Source organism: Rattus norvegicus, chromosome 2, assembly GCF_036323735.1.
Source record: "Rattus norvegicus strain BN/NHsdMcwi chromosome 2, GRCr8, whole genome shotgun sequence".
Classification (NCBI taxonomy): Eukaryota; Metazoa; Chordata; class Mammalia; order Rodentia; family Muridae; genus Rattus; species Rattus norvegicus.
Window position 1 is genome coordinate 207405310 of NC_086020.1, and position 17027 is coordinate 207422336.

The window sequence follows — 17027 nt, forward strand, 5'->3', positions numbered from 1 at the left end:
GCTTATACTTCTTTTTAATTGCAATAAATTTATTCCTATCTCCATGATAAAAGAAAACATCACTTCAACTTTTCATCACTGGAAAGAATCAAATTGGGGGTTGTAAGCTTGACAAGAAATGGAGGAAAACTTAATATAATTCCTTTTTAAAATGAGTCAGCAATACTCTTTATGAAAATGAGTCTAATTTTTTTTTCTTTTCTTTCTTCGGAGCTGGGGACCGAACCCAGGGCCTTGTGCTCAAGCGCTCTACCACTGAGCTAAATCCCCAACCCCTCTAATTTTTAAAAAATAAACTTCTGAACAGTGAAGATTATCTGACCTAGCATGAAATATAGTAACTTTCAAATTGCCCTTTTCCTTTACAATTTTCTAAACCCACTAAATCAGAACACACAAAATAAAACCTAAAAATCTGGAGGCTGTGAGATAGCTCAGTACTTGCCACCAAGTCTAATGTTGAACTGGATTTCTGGCACCCACCTGGTGGAATGAAAGCAAAACTCCAGCAAGCCATTCTCTGGCTCACATGTGCATGCTGGCATGCCTGTGCTTACATACACACATGTACACACACACACACACACACACACACACACACACACACACACACACACACACTAAAAAACACTGAAGGAAATCACACTTTTCCGGCATTGAGAGCAGATGGGTCAGAGGGAAGGCTCTTACCTGGCTTCTAGGTAGCGACCAGTAACCAGCAGCATCCCTCGAAGTGCAATGAAAGTATCCCTCCCCCAGCAGCGAAAAAGACCAGAAGAAAAGTGAGGTAAGCCTGCCAAAGACCACAAAGTCATGTGTTAATCACACTTCAGGTTTGGACTAAAGGGAAAATTAGAAGGCCTGTAAATCTTCCAGAATCCTCTGTAGCAAAAATGTACATTTGCACTTAGCTTTTATGTGATATCAGATTCTGAAAGGCATTGGTGACTCAAAGGAGACTAAAGGTGGCGCTCAGTAAGGGCTCTGCTATTCAGTTTCAACCCAGCCCTAAGAACCTAAGAAGGGCATTCTAAGCAGATCTTAGTTGTCTTTGCATTTAAAAATTTAAAAGCTTAAAATTAGAGATCACATATTTAATATATAAAGTGATATGATATCACTTCAAATACATTAAAAAATTCTGCCCTGACTCTAAGGGCTATAAATTAATATAAATGTGAAATGATTAGCTCAACAATATCTAATTAAATGGTTATTGATTTATCTACAGTGAAAGCTTATCACCAAATTCCACATTTTACAATGGATTATTAGTGCTGTACTTGCCACATACTACGTGTGTGCGTGTGTGTGCATGTGTGCGTGTGTGCGTGTGTGTGTGTGTGCGCGTGTGTGTGTGTGTATGTATGTGTGTGTAGTTATGTAGGAAATAATTTTAAGTCTTATACTTTTATATAAACAATTTATGAAGATAGAACCAAAGACCTCAGTGTTACTAACTTGAATATTCCAAGAAAGATAAAACAGACTGTTTACAAAATGATGTTCAAAATGCCCTCAGACACACTGCACCTTATTCGTTGGACAGAAAGCTGTTTTTGGCACCAATTACAATGTCAGCAGCTCTTCCCAGTGCTGTAACTCAACATCACGAGCTGGGTGTCGTGATATAAACCTGATCCAAAGTCACAGGAGGTGCAGGCAGGCAGATGTCAAGTTTGGGGATAGCCTGGGCTACAGAGTAAGATCTTGTTTTAACAACAACTACGAAAAGTGAAAGTCCTTAGCCCTTAGCACTGATATACAGGACTCTTTATGTTCCCTTTTTTTGTTCTCTATGAGTATACAACTTATAGGTCAAGTATTTTGGGGGTAATTTCTATGTTGTCAATTATCATAAACATTAACTTCTTTTTTTTTTTTTTCAATACTACTACAAAGAGAAGCATTTCTATCAGTTTAAAACAAACAGAAACCTAGTGGCAAATCTGCTTAACATTTTACTTTTGTCCAGAATAAATTAGGCAAAATACTCCCTTAAAACATCAGAATATTAGAACCATTATTTCTATTTACATGCCATATATCTGTTGGATAAACTGCATATGAGTAAATGCATGTGTTCTAGTAGCAGTGCACAGTTTAAAAGGTTGAAGTTATTAGTTTATATGGCTTTAAATCCCGAGTTCCCCCACTGCCCCATCTCTATCTACTGAGCACCTGCTTGCACTCGGGAAATGATGGCTACCAGAACTAGCAGTTAATCCTGAAACACAATTAGAGAATTAAAGTGGACTCTCATTTGATTCCTCTTCTTAGTTAAACAATTTTTGTATGTGTGTGTAATGCTGAGGAACTGAACTTCTTAGGGCCGTGCACTGACTAGGTACTACTCGTCTCTTAGCCCTCAGAGTGTCATGATCACTCTAATGGAACAGGGAGTGCACTGGATGCCACAGGTCTTTAATCTCAGCTGAGCCAATGCAAACTGAAAGCTTGAACTCAGCAGAGGAAACTAGGCAGACCATATTACTACTTAGTGTTGTTATCTTAGAGTTTTCAGGTTAGTTTGGAGAGCTGTAAATGATAGGTTTCACTTCACCAGAGCCCGGGAAGCAAGGGGAATGTCTAAACTTTAGCAGCCTCGACTCCTCCATGCTTTCTAAACACACACTGGGAGTTCATTAAAGAGAAAAGTCAGGCATATTCTGACTACTTGGATGTTTGAGACCTACTTGAAAAAGTCAGTAAATATGACTTAAAGTATTTGATAACAATAAAGGCATATGATAAAAAAATCTTTTTTGGGCTGGAAAGATGGCTCAGTGGTTAAGAACACCCGACTGTTCTTCCAGAGGTCATGAGTTCAATTCCCAGCAACCACATGGTGGCTCACAACCATCTGTAAAGAGATCCGATGCCCTCTTCTGGTGTATCTGAAGACAGCTAGAGTGTACTTATATATAATAAATAAAATAAATCTTTTTAAAAAAAAAATCTTTTTTAACATGTTTTGTGTTTCATAACTTGCAATCTCTTAATAACTGTAAGGTTGGTTTACTTTTAAAAACCAGGGAAGAAATACAGGGAAAATGGTATTAAATTAAATATAATGGAAGATATTTAAGATGCCAAGAAATGGGATTTAACAGATACCTGCAGAAGAAAGGATTACCTAACCACAATAAAAAATACACAGAAGAGGTTAGAACATAGTTATAGTTAAATAGTAAGAATAATTATTATGAGTGAGAGGCTATTAAGTGAGCAGTTTACTAAGCAATGGCATAAAAATCTTGGATAATATCATGGATTTTAAAAAAACATCATTTTCCCACGAGTTTCTTTGTTGAACACAGAGGCTGTTACTATCTGACCTCTGACCTCCACACCGTCCTCACCTGCAGCCAAGGAAGCACAGCACTGCTCTTTCTCCTTCGTGATCTCATTTAACCTGCACGGCACATCCAGGAGTGAGGGTGAAAGCAGCGGCAGACAAGGACACTTCCCGACTCCACACATCTGGACAGAACCCAGGGACAGGTGCTTCACGAAGGTCGAGCCATTCTGAACAAAGCTGTAACAAAATGGAAACATGACCTTCTGAGCTCTTTACGCATTCTTTTTGCCAGCTGATTTTTCTATAGAAATGTGTAAAACTGGTAAAATAGCTTTATGGGTGTCATTTAACAAATTAATGAATAAATAAAACAAACAATATAAAATAATACTGTTTTTCCATATCATATTTTTTAAAAAGGTTTATTTATTTTAATTTATGTGAGTACACTGTAGCTCTCTTCAGACACACCAGAAGAGGGCATCAGATAACATTACAGATGGTTGTGAGCCACCATGTGGATGCTGGGAATTGAACTTCTGGAAGAGCAGTCAGTGTTAACTTCTGAGCCATCTCTCCAGCCCTCTATATCATATTTTACAGGCTTTGTAAACTAGATTTAAACCGCACCCCTTACTCCCAACCCCTCATCTGGGGACTGCCCCAAGGCCTTCTCTTGCCAGGCAAATGATGCTCTACTGAGCTAGACACCCAAGCATCCCCATCAAATTTAAAATGTGGACACAGTGTGTGTGTGTGTGTGTGTGTGTGTGTGTGTGTGTGTGTGTGTGTGTGTGTGTGTGTGTAGGGTGCTTTTCTGTGTGCCTGAAGCCCTGGGTTTGATCTTCAGCACCTTATGAACTGGATGCACACTTGTAATCTCAGCATTTGGGAGTGGAGGCAGGAGGATCAGCATAAGTTCATCCTTGCCTATATAGTGTAGTTGAAGCCTTCAAGACATGAGACCCCATCTCAAAACAAGAAGAAACCCCAGTCGAACTCTCCATTTGCTTTTGCACGTTCTAGACTAACAGATGCGTCTGAGGAGTTTCTCAGCTGAGTCTGACAGCCCCTCGGGTTTGGTCTTTAAGACCGTGTATAAAATGACTCTATAGCCTCCCACTGTGCCCGTTCATTCAGGTTGTGCTGGGCGTACCTTGACATCTGTTTCCAGGCTACATCCAGCAGAGTGGTATATGCACCGATTAATATAGCATCAAAGTAACATGGGATGAGATATCGCGGGATCTGCTTCAGGTAGAAGAACATAGCCTGCAACCATTTTCCAACCTGTTACAGGAATAATTTGAAAAGTTAACGTGCTGTGTTTATAGGCTAGATCTATTCTAAGAGTTAAAGCTCAATCTGACTCTGCTGGCCAGTAACCCACTAACCAGATGACCACTCCTTAGAACGCAAAGATGGTCAAGAAAGGAAACTGGTCAAGGAAACTATAACTTACCTACAACAGGGTAATAAACATAATTAATAGTTCAAACAATCCCCTCCGTCGTTCAGACTGAACACCACCCTACTTACTTCAGCAATACTCCCTGATCGTGAGATTAGCCGGCCACTGACGTAGTCGATCATCCAGTCTCCAGACCTCAAGTTTTCACAGAAGGGATGCCCCAAGTCATTCTTTGGTCTTATTTCTGCCAGCACGGACATTAATCCTAAAAATGCAGACATTATTGAGCTGTTGACAGAGTCAAGATGTTCTTGTTGGTAAGCTTACGCCCAGTCTCTAATGATTTGGGGTGAATGAATGTGTGTGTGTGTGTGTGTGTGTGTGTGTGTGTGTGTCTCCCCACACAGACAGACATAAAGGCCGTGCAGTTCACAGCAGCACTTAGCTGCTGAGTGAGAAAAATATCAGGGTGCCTACTTTACCAAGGACGGAAAAGCAGGAGAGGAGGATCTGCTGCTGTGAGAAAACAAAGCTTCCTGAGAATCAGGGTCCCTGAGACTGCTCTTTATTTGTATTTAATATGGGACCATGTGAACGCAACTGCCATGATTTCTCACCCCGGGGCATCAAGCAGATAAGCTTGAGTGTTTCTGTGTTAGCAAGTGGTAGATTAATAGTTAGGAAGGAATTAAATCACAAAACTCGTTTCAGAGGAAGCAAGATCACCGATGGCAGATGATAATGAAGCCTGATTCAGAAGCAGCCTTTGAAATACAACAGGAGATACTTAGGACCGGATAAGGTTGCTAAGTGAGCTTTTGGGCATATGATGACTATGAAGGACACTCTTGAGTCACTAGCCTTCCTTTGCATCCTCAGAGCAGATTCTGCAATTGTCACAGAGCGACTACATGTTCACCTAAAAGTAAAATAATACTTTCTACCTTAAAACAGTGAGTGGCTCCACTGACTTCATTTTAAGTAAATTCATTTGGTTAGAATTTAATGGATTTTATGTGTGTAGCATGCTTTGAAAAATTAAAAACAACAAATTTAAGATATAGGATTTCTTTCTCTCTTGGAGTTCAGAATTCTCGGTAAATGTAATTTTCCAAAGGAGAGGGAGGACAAGTTGCATAAATAACGTGTTACAGACGACCTCCCTCTGCCCCAATATGTTCAGGGAAGGATCACTACTCAGCACTCACTGGTGCTGGTGCTGAGTTAAGAAATGACAATGGGGGTTGGGGATTTAGCTCAGTGGTAGAGCGCTTGCCTAGCAAGCGCAAGGCCCTGGGTTCGGTCCCCAGCTCCGAAAAAAAAAAAAAAGAAAAAAGAAATGACAATAAAAAAGTGTGACGGCCAACAGAGCTGGCAGTGCCAGTGGGACTTGAGGGCTTGTGTAGGATGCAGGACTGGCTAGCTGGTGTGTAGAAAGCGCTTAGTCTTAGAATGGGCGGTAACTGTGGAGAGCAAAGGAAATGGCACACGGAGGGGACACAGAATCTGAAAATAACCAAGCTGCTGAGAATCTGGAGCAGAACAGCAACAAAGGTTCCTAGATTCCAAATTAGCAGAACATGGATATTGTAAGAGGTGGGAACACAACTGTGCTCATGGCAAGAAAAGATCAGTGCAGTGCTTAGGTAGGATTAAACTTAGGGCTGTTAAAGTCTGCTAAAAAGTGTCGGGCTGGAGGGATGGCTCAGCGGTTAAGAGCACTGGCTGCTCTTCCAGAGGTCCTGAGTTCAATTCCCAGCAACCACATGGTGGCTCACAACCATCTGTAATGGGATCTGATTCCCTCTTCTGATGTGCATGAAGACAGCTACAGTGTACACATATACATAAAACAAATAAATCTTAAAAAGAAAAAAAAAGGCTTCATACATGCATGTAACCCAGTATTTAAGAGTGGGGATAGGAGGATCAGAGTAAGGTTATCCTTAGCAAAATAGTGTCTCTGAGGTTAGTGTGGGGCATGTGAGACTTGTCTCCAAAAGAAAGGCTTCACAGAAGAGACAAAAAATAAGGTGGTCTTCAAAAAGATGTTTTTGCTTGAATATGGATATCTATATATATATCTCCCATGTGCATGTATGTACCTGCAGAAGCCAGAAGAGGGCATCTAATCTCCTGCAGCAGATGTTACAGATGGTTGTAAACACAATGCGGATGCTGGGAATTGAACCTAGGTCTTCTGGAAGAACAGCAGTGCTCTTAACCAGTGAGCCATTGCTCCAGCCCATAAGGTAGTTTTTAAAGAAAGCTCAGACTCAGTCATAATGGAAATGCAAATTAAAATTACACTGAAATTCCATCACATCCAGTCAGAATGACTGTCATCAAGAAAATAGACAACAGGTCCAGGGAAATGGAGAAGGGGGTAAAAGACATCCATGTGCCCACATTTACACTACATAATAACAGTAAAACTAATTTAAACTAGAAAATAAACAACAAATGCTGGAAAGGGTGTGGGGAAGGGGATGGCTCAGCGGTTAAGAGCACTGGCTGCTCTTCCAGAGGTCCTGAGTTCAATTCCCAGCAACCACATGGTGGCTCACAACCATCTGTAATGGGATCTGATTCCCTCTTCTGATGTGCATGAAGACAGCTACAGTGTACACATATACATAAAACAAATAAATCTTAAAAAGAAAAAAAAAGGCTTCATACATGCATGTAACCCAGTATTTAAGAGTGGGGATAGGAGGATCAGAGTAAGGTTATCCTTAGCAAAATAGTGTCTCTGAGGTTAGTGTGGGGCATGTTAATGGGATGTAAACTGGCACAGTTAATATGGAAATCAGTGTGTAGCTTCCTAAAAACGCTAAAACTACAGCTGCCTTATGACTCAGACACACACCATGCAGGTTCATCCTGGAAAGAACCTTAAGTCAGCCACAGAGACATTGCACCTCCACAAGCCCTGGAGCACGACTCCCTCGAGCCAGGGTGTGAGTGCAATACACGTACAATGGACCTTTATTCAACAGTACCGAGCACAATTACGTCCTTTATAGGAAAACTGAACTAGGAAGCACTATGTTAAGTGAAAAAAGCTAGACTCACACAGGCAGAGTTACATGATATGAGGATTCTAAATTAAGACGTACTTCTCTGTCTCTGCATCAGGTTCATATGGTAGTTCTATAAGCACGCTATATATTTTAACTATATAGGATAAACCAAATATGCAAAAAAAGGGTTCCATTTAAATACTTTGTTTAGAACTTTGGCTCATTTGACTTTTCAAAAGTGCATAACACGTATAAAACTCAATGTCAAGGACATTCATAATAACCAAGACAAGGCCAGACAGTGGTGGTACACGCCTTTAATCCCAGCACTTCAGAGGCAGACGCAGGTGGATCTCTGTGATCTAGGTCCAGCCTGGTCTACAGAGTGAGTGCCAGGATAGCCAGGGCTACACAGAGAAACTCTGTCTTGAAGAAACTAAAATGAATAAATAGATAAACAAAGCAAGACAAGAAATATCTATCGAGGTTAATGCTTAAGGGGGATACATGTCTCTAAGGACACATGTCTTTGCACAGAGCTGGCAGTTTTAGGGAATACTTACTGACTGAATACTCTGTCACACTCTTCTTTACTATTTCACATGAATGATTTCAATTAGTTAAGTAACATTACTTATAATTCAGGTGGTCTCAAATATCCAACTGTCCTGTGTCAGCCTCCTGAGTAGTTGGAATTACAGTCTTGTTCCATTCTGCCTGGCTATCATTAATACTTTTTTGTTTTGTTTCATTTGAGAAAGGGATTCACTGTAGAGCTCTAGCTGGCCTGGATCGCATTAAGTAGACTAAGCAGGCATTGAACTCACAGAGATCTGCCTAATTCTGCCTCCCAAGTGCTGGAACTACGGATGTGCACTAGAGATGGCTCAGTGGTTAGGACCACTTGGTGTTCTTGTAAACACCAAGACTGGGTTCAGTACCCAGTACCCGCATGGCAAAAATCCACTTGCTGGGGCTCTAATACCCTTTTCTAGCCTCTGTAGGTAACAGACAAGCACATTTTCACATACATACATACATGCAAACAAAACACACCCATAAAATAGAGTAATGTAAACAATGGAAACATGCATTACCACGTGCCTGGCTCTATCATTCTTATTTGGTTGAGGGGCTCAGAATGCTATGCTACTTACTAGTGGCAACCAACAAGAAGCCATAAGTTATAATCTGAGCTCAGGTGTCGTATCTAGGCTTACACTCCTTATTTCTATAAAGATGATCACTAAAGAAAACAAACAACCTTTATCCTCATAGACCTACCTTGCAGACCTGCATACTTAAGGGACGACCAGTTTGGTATATCATAGCAACCTCCACCGTCTTCTTGTTCTTCTGATTCACATCGGTAAAGTACCTGATTTAGCTCAGCCAAAGTCAATTTAGAGGCAATGCTAAGAATTAGAAAATAAATATACTGTCATTTCATTTTCTGAGAGTAAAAGCAAAAGCAAAATCTGCATTATAAATATTAAATGTCTCAGAAACGCTTGGTTCTGGGTACTTTTCTGTTGCTATGGTAACACTCTGCCCAGAACCAACCAGAGTCTGTGGTGGTTTGAATGAGACAGGTCCTCAGAGGCATAGATTTCAACACTTGATCCCCAGGCCAATCTGCTGAGAAATTCTTCAACTGAGGTTCCCTCTTTGCAGGCCACTCTGGCTGTACCAAGTCGACAAAAAACTACTTAGTACATCTATGTTCTAAAAACTAATCACTGCAGTAAACATCACATCATAATAGATCACAAGTCATAATTGAGCAAAATGTGCTGGGAATTAAATAAGAGCTAATGTCACTTAAACTAAATTAAAAAAATCCAGTGACAGCTAAAAATAAAAACTTATCTATGTCTGTGTTTGTATGTGTGTGTATGCAGAACTTTATGGAGACCCAAAGTAAGCACTGGATCCTCTTGAGCTAAAATTAGAAGCAGTTGTTAGCCACCCAATATGGGTGCTGAGAACTGAATTCTGGTCTTCTGTAACAGCAAGTGCTTATAAATCAGGTCTCTAGCTCTGTGTCAATTTTATTCATTAAGAACTAGATCTTTAGGCAGATATTGTTTATTACTGTTGTTATTGTAAAGAGAATATGTGTGTGTACACGCATACATGTGTGTGTGTGCACGCGTGCATATATGCGTGCGTGCGAGCCCTGTGCAACTGCATGGTGCATATGTAGAAATCAGAGGGCAGATTTGTGAGTTCTTTCTCTGTTACCTTGTTCAGGTACTTTCCACTCTTGTTTCCTGGTACTCCAGGTTAGTGGGCCCTGAGCCTGCGGGAGAGTCTCTGTGTGAGCCTCTCACCTCCCTGTGGGAGTGCTGAGACCTAGGGTCACAAGCATCTGCTTTTTCATGTGGGCTGTGGGATTGGACTCTGCTTGTCAGGCTTGTGAAGCAAGCACTTAGCTGTGTTTAACCATCATACTGGCCCTTTCACTTTTAAAAATCTTTATTAGATTTAGTATTTTCCCTTGGATATAGTAGCTTTTATACAGTCTTAAGAATTTCATGTAAAACTCTTGGAACAGTATTTGATAACTACTACATGATTGCTATCCTAATCAAACTGGTAAATGCAGAATACTTTAACATCTCATTTTATTTTATGTTATTTCATTTTATTGTTTTTTGAGAAGGTTTCTTCATATAGCTCTGGCTGCCCTGGCATTCACTCTGTAGACCAGGCTGGCCTCAAACTCAGAAATCTGCCTGTCTTTGTCTCTCGAGTGCTGGGATTAAAGCATGTACCACCAATGCCTGGCTAACATCCCACTTTAAATATTAAGGTCTTGTCCATTTATATTGATTTGTTTGAATATCACTTTATATATTAGCCATGTCACTGGCCCTATATTATTTATCTTAAACTAAAAATTCTCAAGGACTGATAAAGGAATAATTAGACAGCTTAAAGGTCAGCACTTGAGAGAGCACAGAGCCGGCCTTCGCATTCTCCTCTTGGTACTTCTTCCTTCTGTGATGCAATGCTCCTTGCTTCAGTTATTTATGAAAATTGGGTTTCCATAGAAACATATTCTTGATAATGGACAGAGAACTGTTTATGACAGCTGTGATGTCCCTTTGTTCACTGAGCAGTGGGACCATGTAACTAGGCACAGTTGGCCATAGTGGTGGTAGTTTAAGTAAGAACAGCCAGGATTAGCACTGTTTAGAAGGATCAGTGTGAACTTGTAGGGGAGTGTTCCACTGGAGGGTCAGTGTGAACTTGGAAGGGAAGGGACGTGTTCCACTGGAGGGTCAGTGTGAACTTGTAGGGGAGTGTTCCACTGGAGGGTCAGTGTGAACTTGTAGGGGAGCGTTCCACTGGAGGGTCAGTGTGAACTTGTAGGGGAGCGTTCCACTGGAGGGTCAGTGTGAACTTGTAGGGGAGTGTTCCACTGGAGGGTCAGTGTGAACTTGTAGGGGAGCGTTCCACTGGAGGGTCAGTGTGAACTTGGAAGGGAAGGGACGTGTTCCACTGGAGGGTCAGTGTGAACTTGTAGGGGAGTGTTCCACTGGAGGGTCAGTGTGAACTTGTAGGGGAGCGTTCCACTGGAGGGTCAGTGTGAACTTGTAGGGGAGCGTTCCACTGGAGGGTCAGTGTGAACTTGGAAGGGAAGGGACGTGTTCCACTGGAGGGTCAGTGTGAACTTGTAGGGGAGTGTTCCACTGGAGGGTCAGTGTGAACTTGGAAGGGAAGGGACGTGTTCCACTGGAGGGTCAGTGTGAACTTGTAGGGGAGTGTTCCACTGGAGGGTCAGTGTGAACTTGTAGGGGAGCGTTCCACTGGAGGGTCAGTGTGAACTTGTAGGGGAGCGTTCCACTGGAGGGTCAGTGTGAACTTGGAAGGGAAGGGACGTGTTCCACTGGAGGGTCAGTGTGAACTTGTAGGGGAGTGTTCCACTGGAGGGTCAGTGTGAACTTGTAGGGGAGCGTTCCACTGGAGGGTCAGTGTGAACTTGTAGGGGAGCGTTCCACTGGAGGGTCAGTGTGAACTTGGAAGGGAAGGGACGTGTTCCACTGGAGGTGGGCCTAGGCATTCGTAAGCTAAGTTCAGTGCTTGGCTGGTTGGTGCGATCTCTCTCTCTCTCTCTCTCTCTCTCTCTCTCTCTCTCTCTCTCTCTCTCTCATTTTTATCCTTACCTATCCTTCTCTCACACATTTTTATCCTTACCTTGAAATATTCTGAGTTGGTCTAAGTTATTTTTAATATAACATTCTGTAGACCATACACAGCTATTTCATCAGACTTTTTTGAGTAGGTAACTGCTTTACTAAAATATTTTGAATTAATATCCTTAGTGTATACAAACTCTTACAAAACAACCAAAATATTGAATGTAGTAGAAAAACAGGCTACTGCAATAAAATAACATTTAGCCAAATAAATACCAATGGGTAAACATTAGCTTAATCAATATTTAAAATAAAATGTTAAAGTATTTTATTTTATATTTTCTAGTTGGATTTTAGTAATCATGATCAAATACTATGTGTCAAAGACTGTGCCAGGTGTTTTACATAAATAATTCTTGTAACTCTATAAAAAGCCTGGTCTACATGTCTTTGTCCTATCACTTGAGAGGCAGGTGAATATTGAGTTCAAGGTCAGCCTGGTGTACAGAGGACACCCAGGGATATACAGAGAAACCCTGTATGGAAAAACAAGAAACAAAAACTCAAACAAATGAAAAAGGCATTCTAATTGTATCTTGTGCAAAATGTTACTCCTCTTGATACATGGTCTCTCTACATAGCCCTGTCTGTCCTGCAACTCACTGTGTAGACCAGGCTAGACACACAGAGATCTGCCTACCTCTACCTACTGAGTGCTCTTAAATATGACATTACAATGTCATATTTACTCGTTCTTGGAAAAGACGCCACTCTTACATGCCCATCAAGTAGTTCCCAGAGGTTACTTTACAGTATGTATTAAAAACTTCAAATATGTGATTCGCTCTAGCCCCCAAATTCCATTTTGAGAATTGAGCTTAGTGTCAGTGACCACGGCTTGCTAAGCAGCTCTCAGGTGAGAGGCATGCATCACATGTTTTTCATGTGTTACTGTGATGCTTGGGGAGACATGGGTTCATGAGGAGCAGTCTTGGAGCAAGAGTGAGGTCGAGGTGTGTCCAAACCCAGGAGTTATGTCCTGAGATTGGCAGGAGTGGGATCACTCCCTTACCAGGCCTGCAGGTCAGTGCAGACAGACCTATGCTCCTCGCCTCGCCACTGGCTGGGATGGAAGGTAGTCATGTCTGTTTTAAGTGGGTGAGCGAGGTAGGGATACACGTTACCCTGTTTAATCTTTACAATATTTAAGAAATAAGTATTATTATTGGCCCCTCTGTCTAGATGAGAATCCTAGAAGGAAATTTAAATAACGTGGCCAAGATCATGCTGACAGTGCTGAAGCTAAACTTAGGTCTACACTGGATATTCTTCAGTACTGTGTGCTGCTGCGAAGCAAAGGGACATTTAAAAACTTAGCAAGAATCGAGGTTCCGAGACACAAAACAGGGAATAATTAGAAGCACTCTGGGTGTCTCGAAGTGGATAATTACCAAATTTATTGTGACATAGCTGTACTTAATGCAATATGTTGGCATTAAAATGATGTGGTAAGCAGTATCATGTAAGCAACTTCATCTTGTAGAGCTTAGAACGCTCATGTGCATGTGATGGCATGTGTACATGTAAGGTCTATAGAGAAAGAATACACAGGCATGAAAAGGTGCACATGTGAGCACACATGCAAATGATCAAGTGATGGAGTGGAAAGCTAACGGGCTGACGATGACAGCAGTGGACAGTCCCATACTTTGGGTACCAAAGAGAGAAAGCACCCTTAAAACTGCCCAGATCGGGCCAGCTCATCGTTTTGTTCAAGTGGTAAGACTCTAAAATAAGGAATACTTACGAAGCGAAGGGGATTTTTAATATAGGATCCGAGTTGTCAACAGCAAGGCTTCCAGATTTAAAATGGGAGCTGAATTGGGTCAGGTGATTTCGAAGAATTCCAACAGCAACTTGCGCATGTGGATCAAGGCTAACTCTGCATAATGTTGATAAAGAAGTAGGTAATTTTTAGGTTATCCAAACTTAAAAGGATATACCAACTATTTTCTCTAGTTTTTTTTTTTTTAAGTGAGTACATGTCTCTGTCTGCATAAATTGTATGTGTTCAGGTGCCCAGAGAGCACAGACGAGCACGTCAGATCACTGGCAGTGGTTATAAGAGACCCACCTGACATGGGTCCTGGGAACTGAATTTAGGTTCCCTACAAGATCAGGAAGGACTCTTAGCTACTCAACCATCTCTCCAGACCACCCAAACTATTTTCAATACAGTCAAGTCAACAGTCTAAACTCTAATGAACTTACCTGAATATAATAACACTTCCTGGAGATAGGTTTTCAAATTCTATTTCCTGAATATATTCATTGGGACCCTTTGTGGCAACTCCAGCTTGTTTGACAATTTTACTTTCATGAAGCTTGAAAAGAATTCAGAAAATCCATTCATTAAGTATCTTACATGCCCTTAAAATACTAAGCACAGTAAAACCCGAGACTCCCAAATACCTGGATACGTTCTCTAAGTTCCACTGTCATGTTCGGCATTCCATTGATTGAATTCTCATCTTTCCTATAAGGTTTTGTATTCCTCTCAATAGTTCTAGCTTCCAGAACTACCTCTTCAATTTTGCCTAGGAAAATAAAAACATTTTAACAAAGATTATTTTAATATATACTCAAAATATAATACTCTTTAAAAATCACATTACAAGTAATGACCGGAAAAGTGGCCATGTTTGAGGGTGATCAGGATCAACACCAGGCCTCAGCTAACACTGCACAGTGAGTGAGTTCTAGGAGAGAAACTGAGGACCTGGGCATGTAGGTCAGCAGTATAATGTATGCTTGGCATGTATTGGGCTTAATATCCAATACCAAAACATACTAGACAAAAATAACTTAAATATTAGCAAGAAGACCTTATTAGATCATTAAAACATAAATTTATTCAGCTAACACAAGTAATGAATATTTAACCCTAAAATTCTTTAGGTTGACAATTTTTAAAAGTTGAAGCCATGATATTTAGCAATTACCAAGAAATATAGAATGTGGGTTGGGCATGGGTGTCTATATCTGCAATCTTACAATTTGGGAATCTGAGACAGGTCAGTAACTGTCAGTCCAGGGCTAGTGTGGACAGGCTAGCCCTGTATGACTGTGGTCGGTCCTGTTACCTTAAAAACGTATGTATATACATACAGATATACACATATACATACATACACACATACCCATATACATACAGATGTACACGTATGATGGGAGCTTTGAGACTCTTTATTCAGGTAACAAGCAGTTCCTGTGTGCATAGGTCTATGCTGTGTTATACTACACTACCTACCGTAGGAAGTAAAATGTAGACATCTAGAAAAAAAATCAACCAACAGTAAGGGAAAATCCCAGAGATACATAACTGTCAAAAGAGAAACAGACTGTAGAAATGCCATAATGTTTAGAAGAGAGACCTTACTCTATAATTACAGATTTCTTTAAAAAGTAGAACTTTAGTCCTCAAATGCTGTAAATATTCATATGCGGGTGGGTAAGACTTCTTGGAGAATAGTGAAAATATCTACTTGGCTGAATGCCAGACTGACAGACGGCTAGGATGGTAGATGAGGACGGACTATGAACAGTCTTAATATTTGCCTTTTTGAACCACATATGGGTATTTATGTATATATAGTATATATTTGTATATTTATGCATATGTAGTATATAAATGGGCATACATACAGATTGCCCACAGTATAAGGAAGCACATATATACTTTAGAAAGGGAATATATTAAAATGCAAACAAAAGTATTTCACAACTCAAACAACGTTAATACTTTCAATTACTTTTGTCTAGATTTTACTCCATGCAGAGAAAGGGCCCGTATCCTAACTTTTCTCAACTCCGTTTATATGCCAGTGCTCTGTATGCATAGAGACACTGCGTGAGCATAGCTTCACGGCTAACTCTACTGTGCTTGTCTTAGATTACCAGGGATGCACATTTGAGGCACTTCTTTGCTGTAAAATGAAGTCTTGGGATTCCTAAAAGCCGTTCTCGATACAGCCACAACAGACTGATGGATGCTTGGTGAGTGCCTGGTTACTGCCACTATGTCTTCATCCACTTGATCCACATACACCTGAGAAATGGAGAGACCAGGCCGGCTTAGAGCCCCATTCGGAAAGGGTGCTCAGGTCAGAAGGTCTTCCTTTGAAATGGAAAGTTGGGAGAGAAGTTTAAGATTTTCGTTTCTTACTTGAATGAAACCCTTGGCTCCAAGCTCTTGATGGAGTCTGTTGATGGCACATCTGGCTGCAATAATCCCACTGTGGATGCTAACATCTCCTGTATCCGATGGGGATGCCCCAGGATTCCACTTAGTGTAAAACCGTTCTTCAGCAACCACTGAAATCTGAAGAGAGGAAAGCCTGGTCACGTGTGCAGGTTAACGGCAAGGACTGTGGCTGAGAGTGGCTGGTGTGCTGGCCCTGTAGGTTAAACACACCTGATGAGGCACTAGCTCGTCGTAGCCTCTTGTACTTCCACTAGCACAACACGCCATGGAGACAACTGTGGTACTTGGAAGCGCATCATAGGCTGATCTGTGCTAGAAAAGAAGAAAGCACAAGTTTATGTTTCCTAAAACGCAAAGTGACATTTCATACCTCATTAGCATAATGGAGCAAAAGAACAAGTACAGATACATTCTGTAAGGTGTCTTAAAATCCACGTATTTCAATCCCTTAAAAAGTATGTGGATATTACAGTCATCAAGCATCAGACCACTAAATATTGAAGCATTTAGCAAAATAGGTCAGCACAAGAAACATGATGTTGCTTACCACAATTGGACACTCATTATCGTGGGTGATGTCCATAAACAGGGCATGCGCGATAGCTGGCATAAGAGGCCTCAAACAGGGCTGAACGAAGGATCCGACGGGCTCCCCTCCGTACCGGTAGACCAATCTGCCCTCTTCGTGACTGTTATATGCGCTCATTGCCTCTGCAGAGCAGCACAGCAAAGTTTAGCAATCCTGCTACTCAGAAATGCCCACGAGAAGGTTACAGTTCTTATCATGACTGACATTCAAGGCCTATCAACATTATGAAAAGTGAGAGTTAAGTAATTAAGCAGTGTCACCAAGTACAAGTGACCAACACTTAACTACGACTTA

General features: G+C 41.0%; 1 protein-coding gene across 2 annotated transcripts in view; it reads right to left on the reverse strand.

Annotated features, from left to right (window-relative positions):
- The window catches only part of Agl (amylo-alpha-1, 6-glucosidase, 4-alpha-glucanotransferase), a 56011-nt gene that overhangs the window by 15361 nt on the left and 23623 nt on the right, over positions 1–17027 (reverse strand). For both annotated transcript variants that reach the window (NM_001108564.1, XM_006233229.5), the window contains exons 14-25: positions 16692–16855; positions 16355–16456; positions 16106–16261; positions 15838–15988; positions 14353–14477; positions 14152–14264; positions 13688–13822; positions 9020–9150; positions 4841–4977; positions 4458–4591; positions 3363–3538; positions 691–793 (exon numbers count right to left, since the gene is read on the reverse strand). In NM_001108564.1, the coding sequence (NP_001102034.1) occupies positions 691–793; positions 3363–3538; positions 4458–4591; positions 4841–4977; positions 9020–9150; positions 13688–13822; positions 14152–14264; positions 14353–14477; positions 15838–15988; positions 16106–16261; positions 16355–16456; positions 16692–16855 (1627 nt within the window). The remainder of the gene's footprint in view (positions 1–690; positions 794–3362; positions 3539–4457; positions 4592–4840; positions 4978–9019; positions 9151–13687; positions 13823–14151; positions 14265–14352; positions 14478–15837; positions 15989–16105; positions 16262–16354; positions 16457–16691; positions 16856–17027) is intronic.